Source organism: Zingiber officinale, chromosome 5A (genome assembly GCF_018446385.1).
Source record: "Zingiber officinale cultivar Zhangliang chromosome 5A, Zo_v1.1, whole genome shotgun sequence".
Lineage (NCBI taxonomy): Eukaryota > Viridiplantae > Streptophyta > Magnoliopsida > Zingiberales > Zingiberaceae > Zingiber > Zingiber officinale.
The window spans coordinates 91,202,631-91,220,504 of record NC_055994.1 but is presented as its reverse complement, the minus strand read 5'-3'; the positions used below and the strand labels follow the sequence as shown (position 1 = coordinate 91,220,504).

General features: G+C 36.4%; 1 protein-coding gene across 2 annotated transcripts in view; it reads left to right on the top strand.

The window, feature by feature from the left end:
- The first annotated feature begins 11,827 nt into the window (after positions 1-11,827).
- Positions 11,828-17,874, top strand: part of LOC121980961 (sister chromatid cohesion protein SCC2-like) — a 33,161-nt gene continuing 27,114 nt past the window's right edge. For both annotated transcript variants that reach the window (XM_042533250.1, XM_042533251.1), the window contains exons 1-2: positions 11,828-12,419; positions 12,523-12,632. In XM_042533250.1, coding sequence (XP_042389184.1) covers positions 12,184-12,419; positions 12,523-12,632 — 346 coding nt within the window. In that variant the 5' untranslated portion in view covers positions 11,828-12,183. The remainder of the gene's footprint in view (positions 12,420-12,522; positions 12,633-17,874) is intronic.

Below are 17,874 nucleotides of genomic sequence, written 5' to 3'. Positions count from 1 at the left end.
TTCAACAATTTATATTTTTATAAAGAAAATTATTTTCTTGTGAATTTTTTTTAGGATCAAATTGTTTATGCTTTATATTGATTATTGACAAAATGTTTCGTAATTTTTTGAGGGTTAAAAATAATTTTCAATTTTTTAAAAAAATTCTAGTTTTTAATCATAGAAATTTGTAGATATGAAAAATAATTCTTTAAAAAATATACATACTTGTTAATATATACACAACCCCTAGAATTTTTTTTAAATATTTTTTATATCTTTTTTCTCATTATATTAACCCTATTTTTAATGTGATCAAAGAGAAAAAATTATAAAGGTTAAGTAAGGGGGAGAGTGATTGCAAATTTATTTTTACTAATTGCAAATTTATTATTTATTATTTTATAAATTGTTTTAAATTATTTATTATTTATTTACCCTGATCTTTACTTGGGTTAATGCACATAAAAAGGGAGAGATTGTAAGTACTCCATGTTAGTTTTGATGTGATCATTTGAGTTAAGTTAGACCCTATATATTTGATACCTTATGTTTGAGTGTGCAGAGACTTAGGAACACAAGAAGTCCAGCAAAAGATGCAATGAGCAAGAAGGATGACACTAGAAGAGAGTCGACAGACTACATGCATTCGAGGGATGAGGAGCTACGAAAGAATACACTAGTGGAGCGAGAAAGATGTGCATAATGCATCCAGAAGCCGGGAGGAAGTCTGCTCCAGGAGAAAGCTAAAGTTGGATTCCGGTGAACTCAACTCTGGATGGCTAGAGCACTACCCAAGCGAGTGTGAGAAAAAGAATGGTCAATATTGAGATTGAACATTCGAATGAACAATACTCAAGGCACCTCAGATGGGATTAGAGGTGCCTCGGGTATCCAACAGATAAGTTGTTGTAAAATGGAACGGAGGCGCCTCAGTTGACTGGAGGTGCCTCAGATGAACAGTAGCCGATGCGCCTCCATTGAACAGTAGTCGTTGAAGAGTCATTTCTTCATGGATGATACTTTATTACATTGAGGGCGCCTTGGATTGGAGGTGTCTCCAAGCCACGTCAGCAAAACAATGACTTTGCTAAAAGACTATAAATAGCACCATAGAACTAGGAGTTCAAGACACACCTATTCTTAAACTTCTATAATCAATTCTAGTATATTCAACTGTTGTAAGGGGCTTTTTCACCTCTGATCTTTGTCAAAGAAGATCTTTAGTAAGTTTTCTACTACCTTAGATTAATAACCACACAGGTTGTAACCAAATAAAATTCTGAGTCTCTTATTTTTTATGTTATTTATTTTTTCTTAATTAATAGTATGTTCTTGCTAAAGTAAAAGAAAGAGAACTTTCTAACTTGTTTTGCAGTTCATCTATTCACCCTCTCTAGCCGGTCCACCCAATCCAACAAGAGCCACTTTTAAACCCTTTAGCAGCTATAGTGAATCATACATTGTTCTTTTTACTCATCTTATACCTACTTATTTTAAGACATGGTTTATGTGTTAGTCCTCACTAGACTGACTACGTTACACTTAGTCCAAGTCATATTTCCTGTCTCATGGATTTAAATTACTCAGACATGTGTCCAAGAGTACCATACTCTTGACATGTAATGCTTTGATCAAATATTTCAAGTAATAATATTGACAAGCAACCATAAGATATATATATCCTTTTGCAAGGACTGGTGAATCCTTTGTGAGCTATCCAAACATCTTTCGGCACTTTAACTTATACCCAATCATCTCGTACCTACATTTCTGTGGAGATGTATCGACTAAGATGTCAAAGTATAAGTCTATATAACCAAGGTGACTTGAATACCTCAAGTCAAAGGAAACTCGTACTTAAGTTGTAATGAGATCTTCATTGACATATCCATATATGTATAGGCTCATATGAAATCTTATGGCAAATTACTTTTAATGAACTAGTTACTTTTAACTAGCATCAATATTTAACTCTCAACATCCAAATGTATTTTAATATATTCATAATTACAAATGTAGAGATGTTCACTAGTTGTGATCCAATCATAAGTTCTCATATGCAATGAATCGTATTGCAGGCATTCGGTAAATGAATTTAAGATCCAATCATATACTTAAAGTATGTACATTAAAATAGTGAATATTTATTTATCTAATAAATAGTACATTTTATATGATCATTACCTTAGAAGATTTCTAAAATATAATATTCTTTTCTTTCACATAACAATAGCACATCTCATATACAACATGCATGATATTCTTAGTTAAATGCATGTTTGAACAACCTTTAACATCTTGTATTGCAAAGTTTCTTTTCATATTTTTAGCATTTTATATGAATATGGACAATAAGATCTTCCAATCTTTCCTTTCTTTATTCAGAGTCTATAAACTTGGACAAAACAATTAGTTTCGTGAAATAAATACTTAAGTTTCATTTGTATCTCTTTGTACGACTAGTAGACTTTTTGTTGTTTTGATTCCATACTCTTACTTCAGATCCTTTCATTATCTTTAGATTTTTTTGTAAGAAAATATAAATATTCTACAAGTAACAATTAAAGAGTTCATTAACATTCACAAGAAAAAGGAATACTTACTGAAACAATACAAGATAGTGCATGACACTCACTCTAAAATAACATCTCCAACCAACATCAAGCCACCATCTTTGTCTTTGTAAGTGATAGCATATTCACATCCATTACAACATTCTTTTCTTGATACTTCTCTTGTAAGAGATGTAAGAACCAATAATTTGCAACAATAATTATTGAGAAATACAAACACATATCAGTTTGTATTTATAGCAGCAATTAAGTCATGTTTGTTTACCTAAGGAAAATTATTTGAACATGCTATTCAAGGCCTCCGCTCCTTGTACCCTTTATAAATCTTGAGGTTAATCTTCTTCAAGTAAGTGTTAATCCCGGGTAGCTTTTGGAGTATGCAAACTGATTGTCGATGCTAGTATTCGACACTATCTCCGTAAACGATATTGCTCCGCTACGGTGCTTAACGGATTGTTGCAATTCGTTCCCAAGATACAACGATGACGAACGTCTCGGAATCGTAGCACTCTGACTTCCGAGACCAGCGAACCTTCTAGTAGACTTCTTGGACTCTTTAATGCACAAGATGAGATGAATGCTTGAGAAAGAGAAGAGAGGATTGAGTGAATATTCCATCATCTGGAGGGTTCTATTTATACTGAAAGAAGAGGTTGAGTGTCCTTTGGGTGAGTGGATGTGTTCCTTGGGCTGGATCGATCTAGATCATCCATTCTGAAGGGTTGTAACCCTTCACCAAGCCCACTTCAATCTCATCCATCAGATCTGAGGAGTTGTGACCCTCAGATCCCGCCTATTGTCATCGGCCATCGGATCTGGATCCATTGATTCGATGCTTCAGATCAAGTCTCATCCCAAGCCGTTAGATCGTTACTCTTTGCGATCCAACGCTCTAGATTGCATCACAAGCGATCCATCATACCTATTTGATCAACGTTGATCAACGGTAGCCATCCATTCCCTAAGTCAACTGTCCAGTCATCTCCCTTTGCCCACGAGGATGTCGCATAGGTGCCACGTAGGCACTGCAATGTCACCTGGAGCATAAATTTAAGCTCCTCAATGCGCCTCCATTCCCTAAGTCAACTGTCCAGTCATCGCCCTTTGCCCACGAGGATGCGGGAGCACCTGTCCTTTTATTTTTGTGTTAACTCCATTAACACATCTTCATTAATAAGTAGAGAACATACAACGAGAATTTCCGATGTGGGACTATTCTCCCATGCACTTTATTAATGAATAATAAATGTTATTTTGGGCCGATTTTAAACATTAATTTCTCATTCACCCTTAATCGGTTTTGAGCAAATTAATAGACTAAATCTATCTACGCGAATCGTAGATTTCAATTTTGAAGTCAATTACGACTTTCAACAATTGATGGCTTCCTTTCTCAAAATCATTTTAGTCCATTTAAGGCCCCAATATCCAACAATCCCCCACATGAATGGAAATTAATGCAATGCGTGTATGCATGCTGACACTTTACAAGAGTCCAATCGATAAGTCACTGCATCGGGAGAGGTAGCTTGTGGCTTTGAACCTTCCGTAGTGAAATGCTATCGAGTATACTAGGCTGCGCAGTGAACGTGATGTCTTGAACTGCTCAGCTATTGGTGTATACTTAGACAATAACACCCATACAGAGATCTATCTCACCTACTTTAGGTTCTCATGGTTGGTTCCGTTTCGGCTATGGATACCATCTTGGATTCATGAGTGTTTCATTGAAGCAGCCTGTCTTCACACTCACATAGGTATCACTTCTATCAAGAGTATCCTACCATACTCCACCTTATCAGGTATAGAAGTCACTAAAAGCATAAGCTTAACCTCACTACATGAGGTAGGACAGCACAAATTCATCCTAGGATTGGGATAGAGATAAACTATCTAATGTGCTGGACCACAACTTCTGTAACTTCGTTGTCCCATTGAACCAAGATCTTGGGATCTCCAGTCAACAAGGTTGGGTTACGGCTACAGTCGTTTTCAGTTGTAGATTTTTAATCCCATTCCTCTTGATGAGCAGTATACTTGATCTCGACTCAAACCCTTCGTTAGAGGATCTGCTAAATTATCTTTGGACTTAACATAGTCGATTGCAATCACTCCATTCAAGATCAACTGCCTAATGGTATTATGTCTACGACGTATATGTCGTGACTTCCCATTATACATATTACTCTGTGCCCTTCCAATCGCCGATTGACTATCACAGTGTAGGTTTCATCCAGCTCGGAATATCTTCCAAGAAATTCCGCAATCATTCAGCTTCCTCAGCTGCTTTGTCTAGTGCTATAAACTCGGATTCCATAGTTGACCGAGCAATGCAAGTCTGCTTAGTGAATTTCTAAGATACTGCTCCCCCACCGATCGTGAATACATATCCACTAGTGGATTTGGAGTCTTTTGTATCTGATATCCAATTAGCATCACAATATCCTTCCAGCACAGCGGGATATTTTCCATAATATAATCCATAGTTCATAGTATATTTCAAATATCTGAGAACTCGCATCAATGCTTTCCAATGGGTGTCGTTTAGATTACTCGTAAAACGACTCAGTTTGTTGACCGTACAGGCAATATCTGGACGTGTGCAGTTTGTGAGATACATCAAACTGCCTATTATCCGAGAATATTCCAACTGCGATATGGTCTCACCATGATTTTTCGCTAAGTGTTGACTTAGATCCATAGGTGTTTTCACTGTAGAGAGATCGTACACATTGAATTTTTTCAATACAGATTCTACATAATGAGATTGTGTTAAAACTATCCCTTCTGATGTCCTGAGAATTTTAATTCCCAATATAACATATACTTGACCCATATCTTTCATATCAAAATTTTTGGTCAACATTTTCTTTGTAGTCATGATTACATCATGATTACTGCCCATTATTAGCATGTCGTCTACGTATAGACAGACAATTACATAGCTTTCAGGTGTGTTTTTGACATAAATGCATTTGTCACATTCATTTATTCTGAATTCGTTTGACAGCATTACTTTGTCAAATTTTTCGTGCCATTGTTTAGGCGCTTGCTTAAGTCCGTACAATGACTTAACAAGTCGACACACCTTTTTCTCATTTCCAGGAGCCATGAACCCTTCGGGTTGCTCCATATAAATTTCTTCTTCCAACTCACCATTTAATAACGCAGTCTTAACATCCATTTGATGTATTTCAAGGTCATACAGTGTTGCAATGGCTATTAGCACTCGTATGGACGTAATCCTTATCACCGGTGAGTATGTATCGAAGTAATTAAGGCCTTCCTCTTGCTTGTAACCCTTGGCTACAAGTCTGGCCTTATACTTGTCAATTGATCCATCAGCTTTATACTTATGTTTTAGTATCCACTTACAACCTAATGGTTTATTACCAGAAGGAAGGTCTACTAATTCCCAAGTATGATTATTCATGATAGACTCAATTTCACTATTGACAGCTTCTTTCAACATTGGAGCATCGGGTTTAGAGAGAGCTTCACTTAATGTTCTTGGTTTCATTTCTGACATGAAAGTCATGAAATCTGGCCCGAACGATTTCTCAACTCTAGCCCGTTTGCTACGACGTGGCTCTTCACTTTGATCGTCAATAGTCCTTTTATAACAGCTAAGTTCGGTAACGTCATTTTTGTTTGAACTTCCGTTGTTATCACTTTCAACGTTTCCCTTTTTATTTGGGAATACGTTTTCAAAGAATATCGCATTCCGAGATTCTATGGTTGTTCCCACATGTATATCAGGAATGTCTGATTTGTGAACTAGGAAACGATATGCACTACTATTATGGGCATATCCGACAAATACCGCATCGAACGTTTTAGGTCCGATCTTTACTTGCTTTGGTTTAGGTACTTGACCTTTGCCAAGCACCCCACACTTTCAGGTATTCGATGGCTCGCGGCCTTTCCATAGTTCATATGGAGTTTTATCATTTTCTTATGAGGGATTCTGTTGAGAATGTGATTTGCCGATAATATTGCTTCCCCACAAGTTTTGAGGTAAGCCTAAATTTATCAACAAGGCATTCATCATTTCTTTTAGTGTCCGATTTTTACGTTCGGCAACACTGTTTGATTGAGGTGAGTAAGGCGCGTTGTTTGATGGATAATGCGATTCTGTACAAAATTCATCAAACGGTGCACCATATTCTCCACCTCTATCGCTCGAATTATTTTAATTCGTTTGTCAAGTTGGTTTTCAACTTCTGTTTTATAGGTTCTGAACGCCACTAGGGCTTCGTCTTTACTTCTTAAAAGAAAGACATAACAGAACTTTGTGCAGTCATCGATAAAAGTAATAAAATATTTTTTACCTCCTCTAGTTTGCACAAATTTCAAGTCACATAGATCACTATGTATTAACTCTAGAGGAGTTGTTGTCCTTTCCACCGAATGAAAAGGTAGTTTCGTCATTTTCGCTTCCACGCACACTTCACATTTGTGTGTTCCGTCAACATTGACGTTTGGTAATAAATTTAATTTGACGAGACGTTTGAGAGTATTATTATGCACATGTCCGAGTCGATCATGCCATAAATTAAAACACTCAACAACATAGCTGGAAGCATTTATTTTATTACCATCAAAATTTCGGAGTACAGGCATTACAACCATTTTGAATAGACCCTTTTCTAGGTACCCCTTTCCTACGAAGACACCATTCTTCGTAAGTACAAAGTTGTCTGATGGAACACTACCCTAAATCCGGCCTTGACCAATGCCGCTCCGAAACTAGGTTCTTACTGATGTCGGGAACATGGAGTACATCAATGAGTGTTAGCTCCTTTCCGGACGTCATCTTGAACAACCTTTCCGAGTCCAACAATTGGCGTTACTTGGAGAGCTTCAGAATTACCCATTTAGAGTATACTTGGAGAACATCGCCTTATCGGAACAGATATGACGAGTTGCTCCAGTATCAATGAACCACTGCTTCGGTTTGGTATCCACCAAGTTGGCTTCAAATACAACTGCAGTGAGATACAAGTCCTCAAGAGAGGTTGCGACATGATTCGCAGCATCCTTTGGCCCCTTCGTTGGCTTCTTTGGGCGTCTGCAGTCCTTGGACAGGTGTCCTGCCTTTCCACAGTTGTAGCAGGAGCCTTTGAACTTCTTTTCTTGAGCCTTCTTTTTGAACTGCTTCAGCTTTTTAGCGTTCGGCTCGACCAGGTTGGACATTTCGTCTATAGTCCACTTGGTTCCTCAGGAGTCGGATAACTTTCGATTATCCTCTTCTATTCGTAGCCTCAGGATCAGGTCTTGCGGCCCTATCTCCTTTTGCTTGTGCTTTAGGTAATTCTTGAAATCCTTCCGTGACGGAGGGAGCTTCTCAATTACCGCAGCAACTGCGAATGTCTCGTTCAGCTTCATGCCTTCGACGTCCAAATCATGCAGTATTAATTGCATATCTTGGACTTGAGATGAGATGCTTTTTGAGTCCACCATCTTGAAATCCAGAAACCGACCGACGATGAATTTCTTCAATCCAGCATTTTCGGTCTTGTATTTCTTCTCAAGGGATTCCCACAAAGATTTTCTCATCTCCAGAGAACAATATACGTTATATAACGTGTTGTCCAAGGCGTTGAGTATATAATTGTGGCACAGAAAATCTCTGTGAGACCACGCATCGCTAGCTGCCTTACTACCTTCCGTAGCGGCTGGCGTGTCTTCGTGCAAAAACCGTACAAGGTTTAGCGTTGTTAGATAAAACAGCATCTTCTGTTACCATCTTTTGAAGTCGGCCCGGTGAATTTCTCCGGCTTTTCTCCGTGCGGAATGGTTGTCGGAACGACGGTCGGTACTACCGTCGGAATATCGTTTACGACTGTTAATCCCGGGTAGCTTCTGGAGTATACAAACTGATCGTCGAGGCTAGTGTTCGACACTATCTCCGTAAACGATATTGCTCCGCTACGGTGCTTAACGGATTGTTGCAATTCGTTCCCAAGATACAACGATGACGAACGTCTCGGAATCGTAGCACTCTGACTTCCGAGACCAGCGAACCTTCTAGTAGACTTCTTGGACTCTTTAATGCACAAGATGAGATGAATGCTTGAGAAAGAGAAGAGAGGATTGAGTGAATATTCCATCATCTGGAGGGTTCTATTTATACTGAAAGAAGAGGTTGAGTGTCCTTTGGGTGAGTGGATGTGTTCCTTGGGCTGGATCGATCTAGATCATCCATTCTGAAGGGTTGTAACCCTTCACCAAGCCCACTTCAATCTCATCCATCAGATCTGAGGAGTTGTGACCCTCAGATCCCGCCTATTGTCATCGGATCTGGATCCATTGATTCGATGCTTCAGATCAAGTCTCATCCCAAGCCGTTAGATCGTTACTCTTTGCGATCCAACGCTCTAGATTGCATCACAAGCGATCCATCATACCTATTTGATCAACGTTGATCAACGGTAGCCATCCATTCCCTAAGTCAACTGTCCAGTCATCTCCCTTTGCCCACGAGGATGTCGCATAGGTACTGCCACGTCAGGTACGAGCCTGACACATCACCCGAGTGCCACGTAGGCACTGCAATGTCACCTGGAGCATAAATTTCGAAGTGCAAAGTGCGCCTACAAAGCGCCCATTGCGCACGTGGCGGGTAGCGGGCTCACAGGTGCGAGCACCTGCTCACCCTGGGTTATGGGAGCATCTGTCCTTTTATTTTTGTGTTAACTCCATTAACACATCTTCATTAATAAGTAGAGAACATACAACGAGAATTTCCGATGTGGGACTATTCTCCCATGCACTTTATTAATGAATAATAAATGTTATTTTGTGCCGATTTTAAACATTAATTTCTCATTCACCCTTAATCGGTTTTGAGCAAATTAGTAGTCTAAATCTATCTACGCGAATCGTAGATTTCAATTTTGAAGTCAATTATGACTTTCAACAATTGATGACTTCCTTCCTCAAAATCGTTTTGGTCCATTTAAGGCCCCAATATCCAACAGTAAGAACCCTCATCCATGCTAACCTTCACAAAACAACTAGACAGTGTTTGCCTCTGTCTCCACCTTTAGTTGCGCCTTGGCATTTCATCAAATAATTATTAGTAAAAAATTAGAACTACTCTAAAACATATTCACATCTTTATTCGAAATAAAAAACTTATTTCGTCATCAGAGATGCGCTAACATTCTTGTGACCAAAGTCATCCTCTGATTAAGAATTGACGAAGTCAGTCTTATCCTCCATAAGTGCTCAATTTCCATCCCTTGTGATTGACTTCTCCAACTCATCGGAGCCTGATAGACTAAGCCGCAACTTTGTGCCCTTGATGTAGCTCGCCACGGCTTCCATGTCGTTTGCTTTTTTCCAAATCTCGATCAAAAATACCACTGAATCCCAGAGATCACTACGAATCGATTCAAAGCTCTCGTCTTAATTTTAAATTGACATCAACTTTTTATGACTCTTTGCATTATTGGGCAAAGACAAAGGGGATGGTAGAGAAAACTCGTTGAGATAGTGACGGAGGAGGGTTAAGAGATTAAGTTTTTTTAATGGAAAAATAAAGCGCTTCAGAGTTTTTTTTGGGACGAAGAGTAAAAAGGAAGAGGGGAGTAAAAAGGAAGAGGGGTATAATGGAAAAAAGAAGGGAAAGAAATACATGATTTAATCAATTAAAAAATAAATAAATATTTTAGGTAAAGAACAAAACCAGCTACGCGGTGTGGAAAATCCCCGTACAATTTTCTTACCACTACTGTTCTTTACATTTTGTTTTTTTTAATATAATTGTCTTTTTAGAGTTGTCATGTGGACGAGGAAACAAAGTCGTAATTTAAACACGTTTTCATTCGAAGGACCCACCAAGAGCCAAAATTGTTGTCGGATCAAATATAAGACAAACTCAGTGTATTTATTCCATAGAAATTAATCAAAAACACATTGAGACCTTAATCAAATCATATACAAAAATCTTTGATTTGATTAATCTAACTATTTTCGAATGGATCTTCTTGTTATTTTTTCACCAAAAAAGCTCTTTATTACAAATAATAACCCAACACCAACCCTTTTAAAACATAATATTATAGTCACTTTACTCGACTTATAACATGTAAGAAAGAGCATGCAACACATCCTGATCAAATTTGTTTATATCCAAGCCGTCTCAATCATTCTCGAGATCCTAAATGGAGAAAAAAAATTAAGATTTAAAATTTCAATTCGTATTGTAGTTTTCATCCTGGATCGGAACGATACGATTTTGATATCATATCGTGTATGTCGATATAGTTTCGATATTTTTTAAATATAAAATATATTAATTAAAAACTAAAATATTTAACATAAATATTTTAAAAAATAAATAATATAAAAAATAATTTTTTTAAAAAAGAAAAGATATGAAAATAAATAAATAAATAGATAAAAATTTTATTATAATTTTTAAATTAAAATAAGTGAAATATAAAATTAATTAGATAATTTTATTAGAGTTTAATAAAGTCTCTTTAGATTATCTCTATCATAACTAGGAGTTGATTAAAATAATTAACCTAAGTTTAATTTAAAAAAAATCTAAAATCCGACACCACTAGCGAGCCCGCACGACTTCGGCGTTGTCGCGGGGTTGCACGATCAGCCATGGGCGCGGGGATTGCGTGACTCCTTCGGCGCGACCACGTTGGTCGTGCGACCCCTCTACAGTGACCGTAGGGTCGCACGATGCCTCCGTGGTGGCAACGGAAGGGTTATGCGACCCCTCGACTACTGTTACAGGGTCGAGCGACCCCTCCGCTGTGACCTCGGGGTCACGCAAACACGTCGCAGCTGTCGTGGGTCTGATGCCGGGTCATGCCGGTGTCGATCGTCAAGCGAAACGAGACGTTCGCCCGTTTCGACATGCCACTTTAAACCATGAAAAAAATAATATTTTTTAAAATAAATATTATTTGAAATATTTAATTTTATTAGTTATAACAAAATGTGTAATTTGCCACTTTAACAGCCCAACACGACTGACCTTACAAGCATCTTGTAAGGAGATAAATCGAGAAGCAGTTGATCACTACAGAGAGAGTATTTTTCTTGATTTTAACTATGTCTCTGTTTATATTGTACACTACAAATAAGAATTTATTAATCTTTAGCAGAATTTGTCTTTAGCTTTACGTTTTGCCACCAGTGAGTTTAAATCACACTAGTGTTTGGAGATGAGGTATTTGTGTAAAATAAAAAAATAAATTTCTTTTGATGCTTAAGAATTCGTAAAATAACATTTGTTTGTTGCATCTCATTCTTCCGCTTCCGTGCGGAGGAAGCAGCAAGTCCGTTGGTGAATTCCGATCCGAGATCTTAATAGTAAAAACTTCCTTCGCCGTTGCCCGCTCGCCGTCTCTATTTAAGTGGGTCCAGCTCGTGCGGAGCAACTGCTGCCCTCCCCAAATCCTTCTCCCCCTTCTGTACCCTTCCGCTTCCCCTTCCCTTCCCCCTTCGAGCCCGCGCTCCATCTCCCTGCACGGACCTCTAGGGTTTTCGCCTGCCGAAACCCTAACCGCTCCCCGCGGATCCGTCCTAATCCCGGGATTTGCGGCCCCAAATTCGATCCCCGACCCCCCTTGACGGCCCGACGGCCTCCGCTTGACCCATGGAGCTCAACCAGGACCTACGGTTCGAGCGCTACTGCCGCCTGGTCAACACTACCCACTCCGAGATCGCTCCCTCATTATCCCTGCCCTCGCTTCCCCCGTGCTTCGGGTCTGTAGACCAGAAGATCGGCCTCTCCGACGCGCTCGCTGGGTCCCGAGCCGGCGACGTCCCGGAGATTATTGCGCACGCTAGAACGATCTCCGAGCTACTTAGTAACTGCGACGTGGGATATTTGTGAGTATCGAATTTCTCGGTCTCCTGGCGGCTTGGATTTTGTTGAGCGTAGACACGTTTTTAAATTGCTTATATTTTATGCATTTTTTTCCCTATCGGGTAGAAATCTCAAGGAAGATGGAGCCGTTGGTACTGATGTCCCGGACGACCATTCGATTCTTTATCAAGAGGTTATGAAGTTTAATCACGATGCATTTAAGTGTTTTCGTCCAGGTAATCTATACTTTTCTTTTGATAGTAAAATGAATTGTTGCTCTGATGATGAAGCACCAAGAGAGAACCTCTTTTATAGGATTTACATTAATTTGATGATTTGATATGATTGCCGACCACTCCTAGTGGATAAGGTTTTGTTGTTGTTGTTGTTATTATTGTTATTGTTGTTGTTATGATTTGATATGATTCAAGGAAAATAAACTAAGTTTGCTAGAATGATAAAAGTAATAATAATCAAAATAAACGGAGTATAAATATTTGCATCACCTCTTGAACAAGAAACACCAAATCCCCAAAACAGACAGGGGCTCAAATTTCTCCTAATTAGTTAATAAAGCTCATGTTATTAAAAGTAGGCTAATGTTCAAGTTATTTGATTACTTAGACAAATAAGTGTTGGAATCAATTTACTTGCTATATGTGTTAGTGGAAGAAACATGAAGGTCGTTGATTAGTATTTATGGAAGCATGCAGAATTATATACATAAGGCCAAAAAATTGCTACATGGACTCATACCAGTGTTAATAAAATTATTATAAAAAGATTTATTAATCAACAAATGAGGATCCAACAGACCCATGTCATTCTGTTTATTCACTTTAATTTACTTTTTTGGGTTGAGTAATTGTGCTTCTGAGGTGTGCAAACTGTTTATTATTGGGGACAAGTCATCATAGGGTTATTCTTGAGTTAAGTCTTGGTACTTAGGGGTGGGATAGGGTCGGGACCCGTCCTGTAACCCCCTTACCCAATACCCATCCCGATAAGAATTGGGAATTTTTTTTTTCCCGATCCCGTACCCGAAAAGTGTCGGGACCCGAATGTTCGGGATCCCGAATATTCGGGATCGGGTAGGGACCCGTAAGAATATCCCGAAAAATATTTTTTTTTAAAAAAAAATCTATAGAGACTCAAACAATTTTTTAGTACAATACAAATAAATTAAAACGATTTCGTGGTACTTAACCATTAAAAGCTAAAATATCTTCCTAGGACATCATAAATATATTAAAACTAATTAAAAAAAACTAAAACTACTACTTAGTTTATACTTTATACCTAATACAAGAAAATCCAAAAATAAAAATTGTCATGTCAACCATTGTATCAATAATGAATTGATGATATGATGACCTTAGTCCTTAGAAATGCTTGGATTCAACTTACAGAAAAAAGATCATAAAAATTATTCTTTATATCATTTTATCAGTTTTCATATGCTAAAATAAACTAATTGATTATCTTCTTCACACATTGCCAATAAATTATTTAGAAACAAAATTATGATGAAGTATGAGAAAAATGAAGAGAAAAAAATAAACATAATAGTTAGTTGCTTAAAATATAAAAGAAATATATAAAAAATAATATTTTTAATATAAAAAAATAATATTTTTAATATAAAAAAATAATATTTTTAATATAAAAAATAATATTATAATATAGTCGGGTCGGGACGGGATTTCCGTCGGGAGAAAAAAAATTCCCGATCCCTTTCCCGATAGTGATCGGGACGGGAAAAATCCCGAACCTTCGGGTCGGGAAAATGTCGGGTCGGGATATTTTCGGGTCGGAAATGGGATGGGATTCGGGAAGGGTCGGGATTTTCGGGAATTTTTCCAACCCTATTGGTACTCACATAAAGGTTCTTTATTTTTAGGAAAAGGGTCAGTTTACGATGTTAGAACCTTGACTTTTATCTATTTGTGTATTAAGTTTGACAACAGTGTTAAATCTTTGATTTCCTCCACAAGTTGGGTCCAAGTGGGAAAATGAGGGGCTTGCTTTGTTGTTTGGGGCTCTAATTTTTGTTTTAGCCTGGTTAAGTTTCATATGACTGAGCTTGATAGCAGTTTATAGGTATATGAAGTCTCTCCCATACCGTGTAACAAAAAGATATACAGCAAAGTATCCAAGTATGATATGAGCCATATAATGGAAGTTGTTACACTCAAAATTCATCATTATGTAGGAGCCACAGACCTCTATATGACTTGTCAAAGAGGTATGATTCATCCAACAAAATTTGTATGATTAAGGGTGAGGTTAAATTTGAGTTATATTGAAATAATTGCATTGACCGAGATCATATTTATACAATTTATGCCATGTTAGACAATCTTTGAAGTTTACTGGTGCATTTTGATATGCCAATTAGTTTGATCATAGTTACAATGCATTGTCAACATTAAGGTTTAAGTCTCACGCCCATCCTCCCCTTTCCTCCCCTCTAGCTGAACTTTCATGTAAAGGATCAACTTCTTATTCATTCTTTCCAGTCTTAATCTCCACTCCTTTCCTCACCTTTAGGCGAAGTTGTTAATATTCAACTTGACATTTTGATGCCATGTGTCTTTTATTGTGACAACGAGCATATTGGATTTTATAATTTGTCAGTTGAGATTTAGGATTCAACATTTCTGATTTATTATTTTAATGATATAAGAACTAGTATGTACTCTAGAATCAGTGATTGCAGGTTGTTTCCTTAAATAGTGGTATAGGTTGGTTTGTTTTCTGTCGATGGAGTTTTGTGTCTGAACATGTGAAGCTTTAGGTATCCTTTCGTCATGCCTATTCTATAAATTAGGCAAAAACAATTTGACCTCTTCTCAATTTCTAGCTCAAGCTCATTAAAAAAATTGATTGATAGTCAATCTATGTTCTTCCAAATTGTCACATTACGAGCAATTCCTCAAATTGGCTTTGGTATTCTGTTACACTCAAGAACAATAATAACAACAACCAAGTCTTATTCCACTAGATGGGGTTGACTATATGAATTCTTCTACGCCATTAGACTCGATCCTCTATTATATCATTATCTTTACTTAAATAAATTTTATCTTATTTATTGTTGCTAATCAAGTCTTTTTTAGTCTTACTCTTTCGTATTTGATGTGCATATTTGTTATACTTTCATATTACAAAGTTGGAGCATTTATTCGCTATCTAAGTATATGTCTGTATATTCTTAAGCATGCCTTTGTTATTCCTGAATAGATGCAACTCCGATTTTCTCGCTAATGCTTTCATTTCTTATTTTGCCCATCCTCGTATGCCCACACATTCATCTTAACATTCTCATCTCTGTAATTCTCATCTTCTGCTTATGTGCTCAAGTCATAGTCCAATATTCAGCATCATATAACATAGCAAGTCTAACTGTAGTTTTGTAGAACTTCTCTTTAAGTTTTAGAGGTATTTTACGATCACATAAAACACTCGACGCTCTCCTTCATTTCAACCATCCTACTTGTATTTTATGTAAGATATCTCTCTCAATTCCTCCATTGTTTTGCAAAAAAGATATTAAATACTTAAAGCCCTCAGTTCGAGACAACTCATCATATTCTATCTTAACAATTGTCTCATTACGTTTAATATTACTAAACTTAAATTTCATATATTTCGTCTTTACTCTATTAAGCCGTAAAATCTTTCACTAGTGTTTCCTGTTAAGATTCTAATTTAATATTTACTCATTCACGTGTCCCATCTACCAATGAATTCGTCCATGGTTAGTATAAAAAAAATAAGAACTTAGTGTTAATCCTTGATGTAACCCTATCTATATTGGAAATGCTTCAGTTAATCCATGAAGTTTTCCTCATACATATCATTAGTTCAATATATATTACGCTAACACCTCTCTTTTTTAGAATTCTTCATATAATTTCGTTTGAAACTTTATCATAAGATTTTCCTAGGTCAATGAATATAGATGCTTCTTTTGCTCCCGATATTTTCTTGAGAAGATGCATAGTCGACCTCCCTTAATTTTTTTTTTCAATTACTCTTTCCCAAAGTTTCATGTTATGACTTATTAGTTTAATACCAGTATAGTTTGTATAATTTTGCATGTCTTCCTTATTCTTATATAAGTGAACTAGAGCACTTACCATCTATTGATCTATTTTTTTTTCATTTTCAATATTATGTTAAATACTTTTATAAGTTATTTAATACTCTGCTTTCCTAGACATTTCCACAGAATATCATCTAATCCTACGACTTTTCCATTTTGCATTCCATTTAAAGATTATTCTACTTCTAAAGTTTGAATTCACCTAAATCTTTATTAAAAAGTTGATGAAAATACATTTTCCATCGTTCTTTTATTTCAACATCATTTAATATTACCCTATTGTATTTATATTTAATACATATTATTTGGATAAGATCTCTTCTTTTCCTCTCTTTCATTTTAGTTATTATATAAATGTCTTTTTTTCTTTCTTTTGTATCTAATTTTTGATATAACCGTTTAAAAGTTTTATTCTTTACTTCATTCACTGCTTTTTTAGCCTCTCTTTCTTGGCTATTGTATATTTTTTCAAGTTTTCCTTGTTCTTACATATATCTAATTCCTTATACGTTATTTATTTTTTGTATTTTCTCATTCCACCATCAAGATTTCTTACTTGGTTTGACTCAGTACATTTTTATTAATATTTTCAACTTTGATACCATCTTATCCCATGTCATATTAGAATCACCGTATATTTCACCTAATGCTTGTACTTCTACTTTTTTCCTTAAATATATTTTACTTCCCATCCTTTAATTTTCACCCTTTAATTTTAGGAGTTGTGCATATTTTTTTTTCAATTGATGCTATGATTAATGCGTATATTCAACACTACTAAACTTAGTTTAAGCTTTCTTATGACCTTGCAATATTTACAAATCTTTCTATTCCTTTTCCTAACTATAAGAAAGTTAATTTGCGATTTATTATTGCTACTTTTGAACGTGACTAAACATTCTTTATTCTTAAAAAATGTATTGGCTATTTGATGTTGGGAGGATAATGATTATCCGGTGGATGAGAAAGGGGAATTGAGGAGAAGGTAAGAAGAGAATCTGAAGAAAACAAGAAGAAAAATCGTTGTTTGCTAAAAAAGGAAACTTTATTATTAATTGAGGGATTAATCCTCATACAACTAGATAAGTGTTTATATAGACTATAGACCTCAAGATAAAGAAAGGAAAGAAATCCCAATATATGGACTTCAATTCTAATCTTGTAGAAAAAGAAGAGATCTTTCAAGAAAAGGAAATCTCTTGGTAGAAATTAAAATCAATAAAACAAGACGCTATTTTAGACTAATTATGACTCATAATTACCTGGAATACCAAAAATACTCTAAATACTATAAAAATTATTAAAAATAGTAATAAAATCTTTGGAGGTTCAGATGAGGCTCTAAATTGTGGAATTTGGGCCCTAAATGG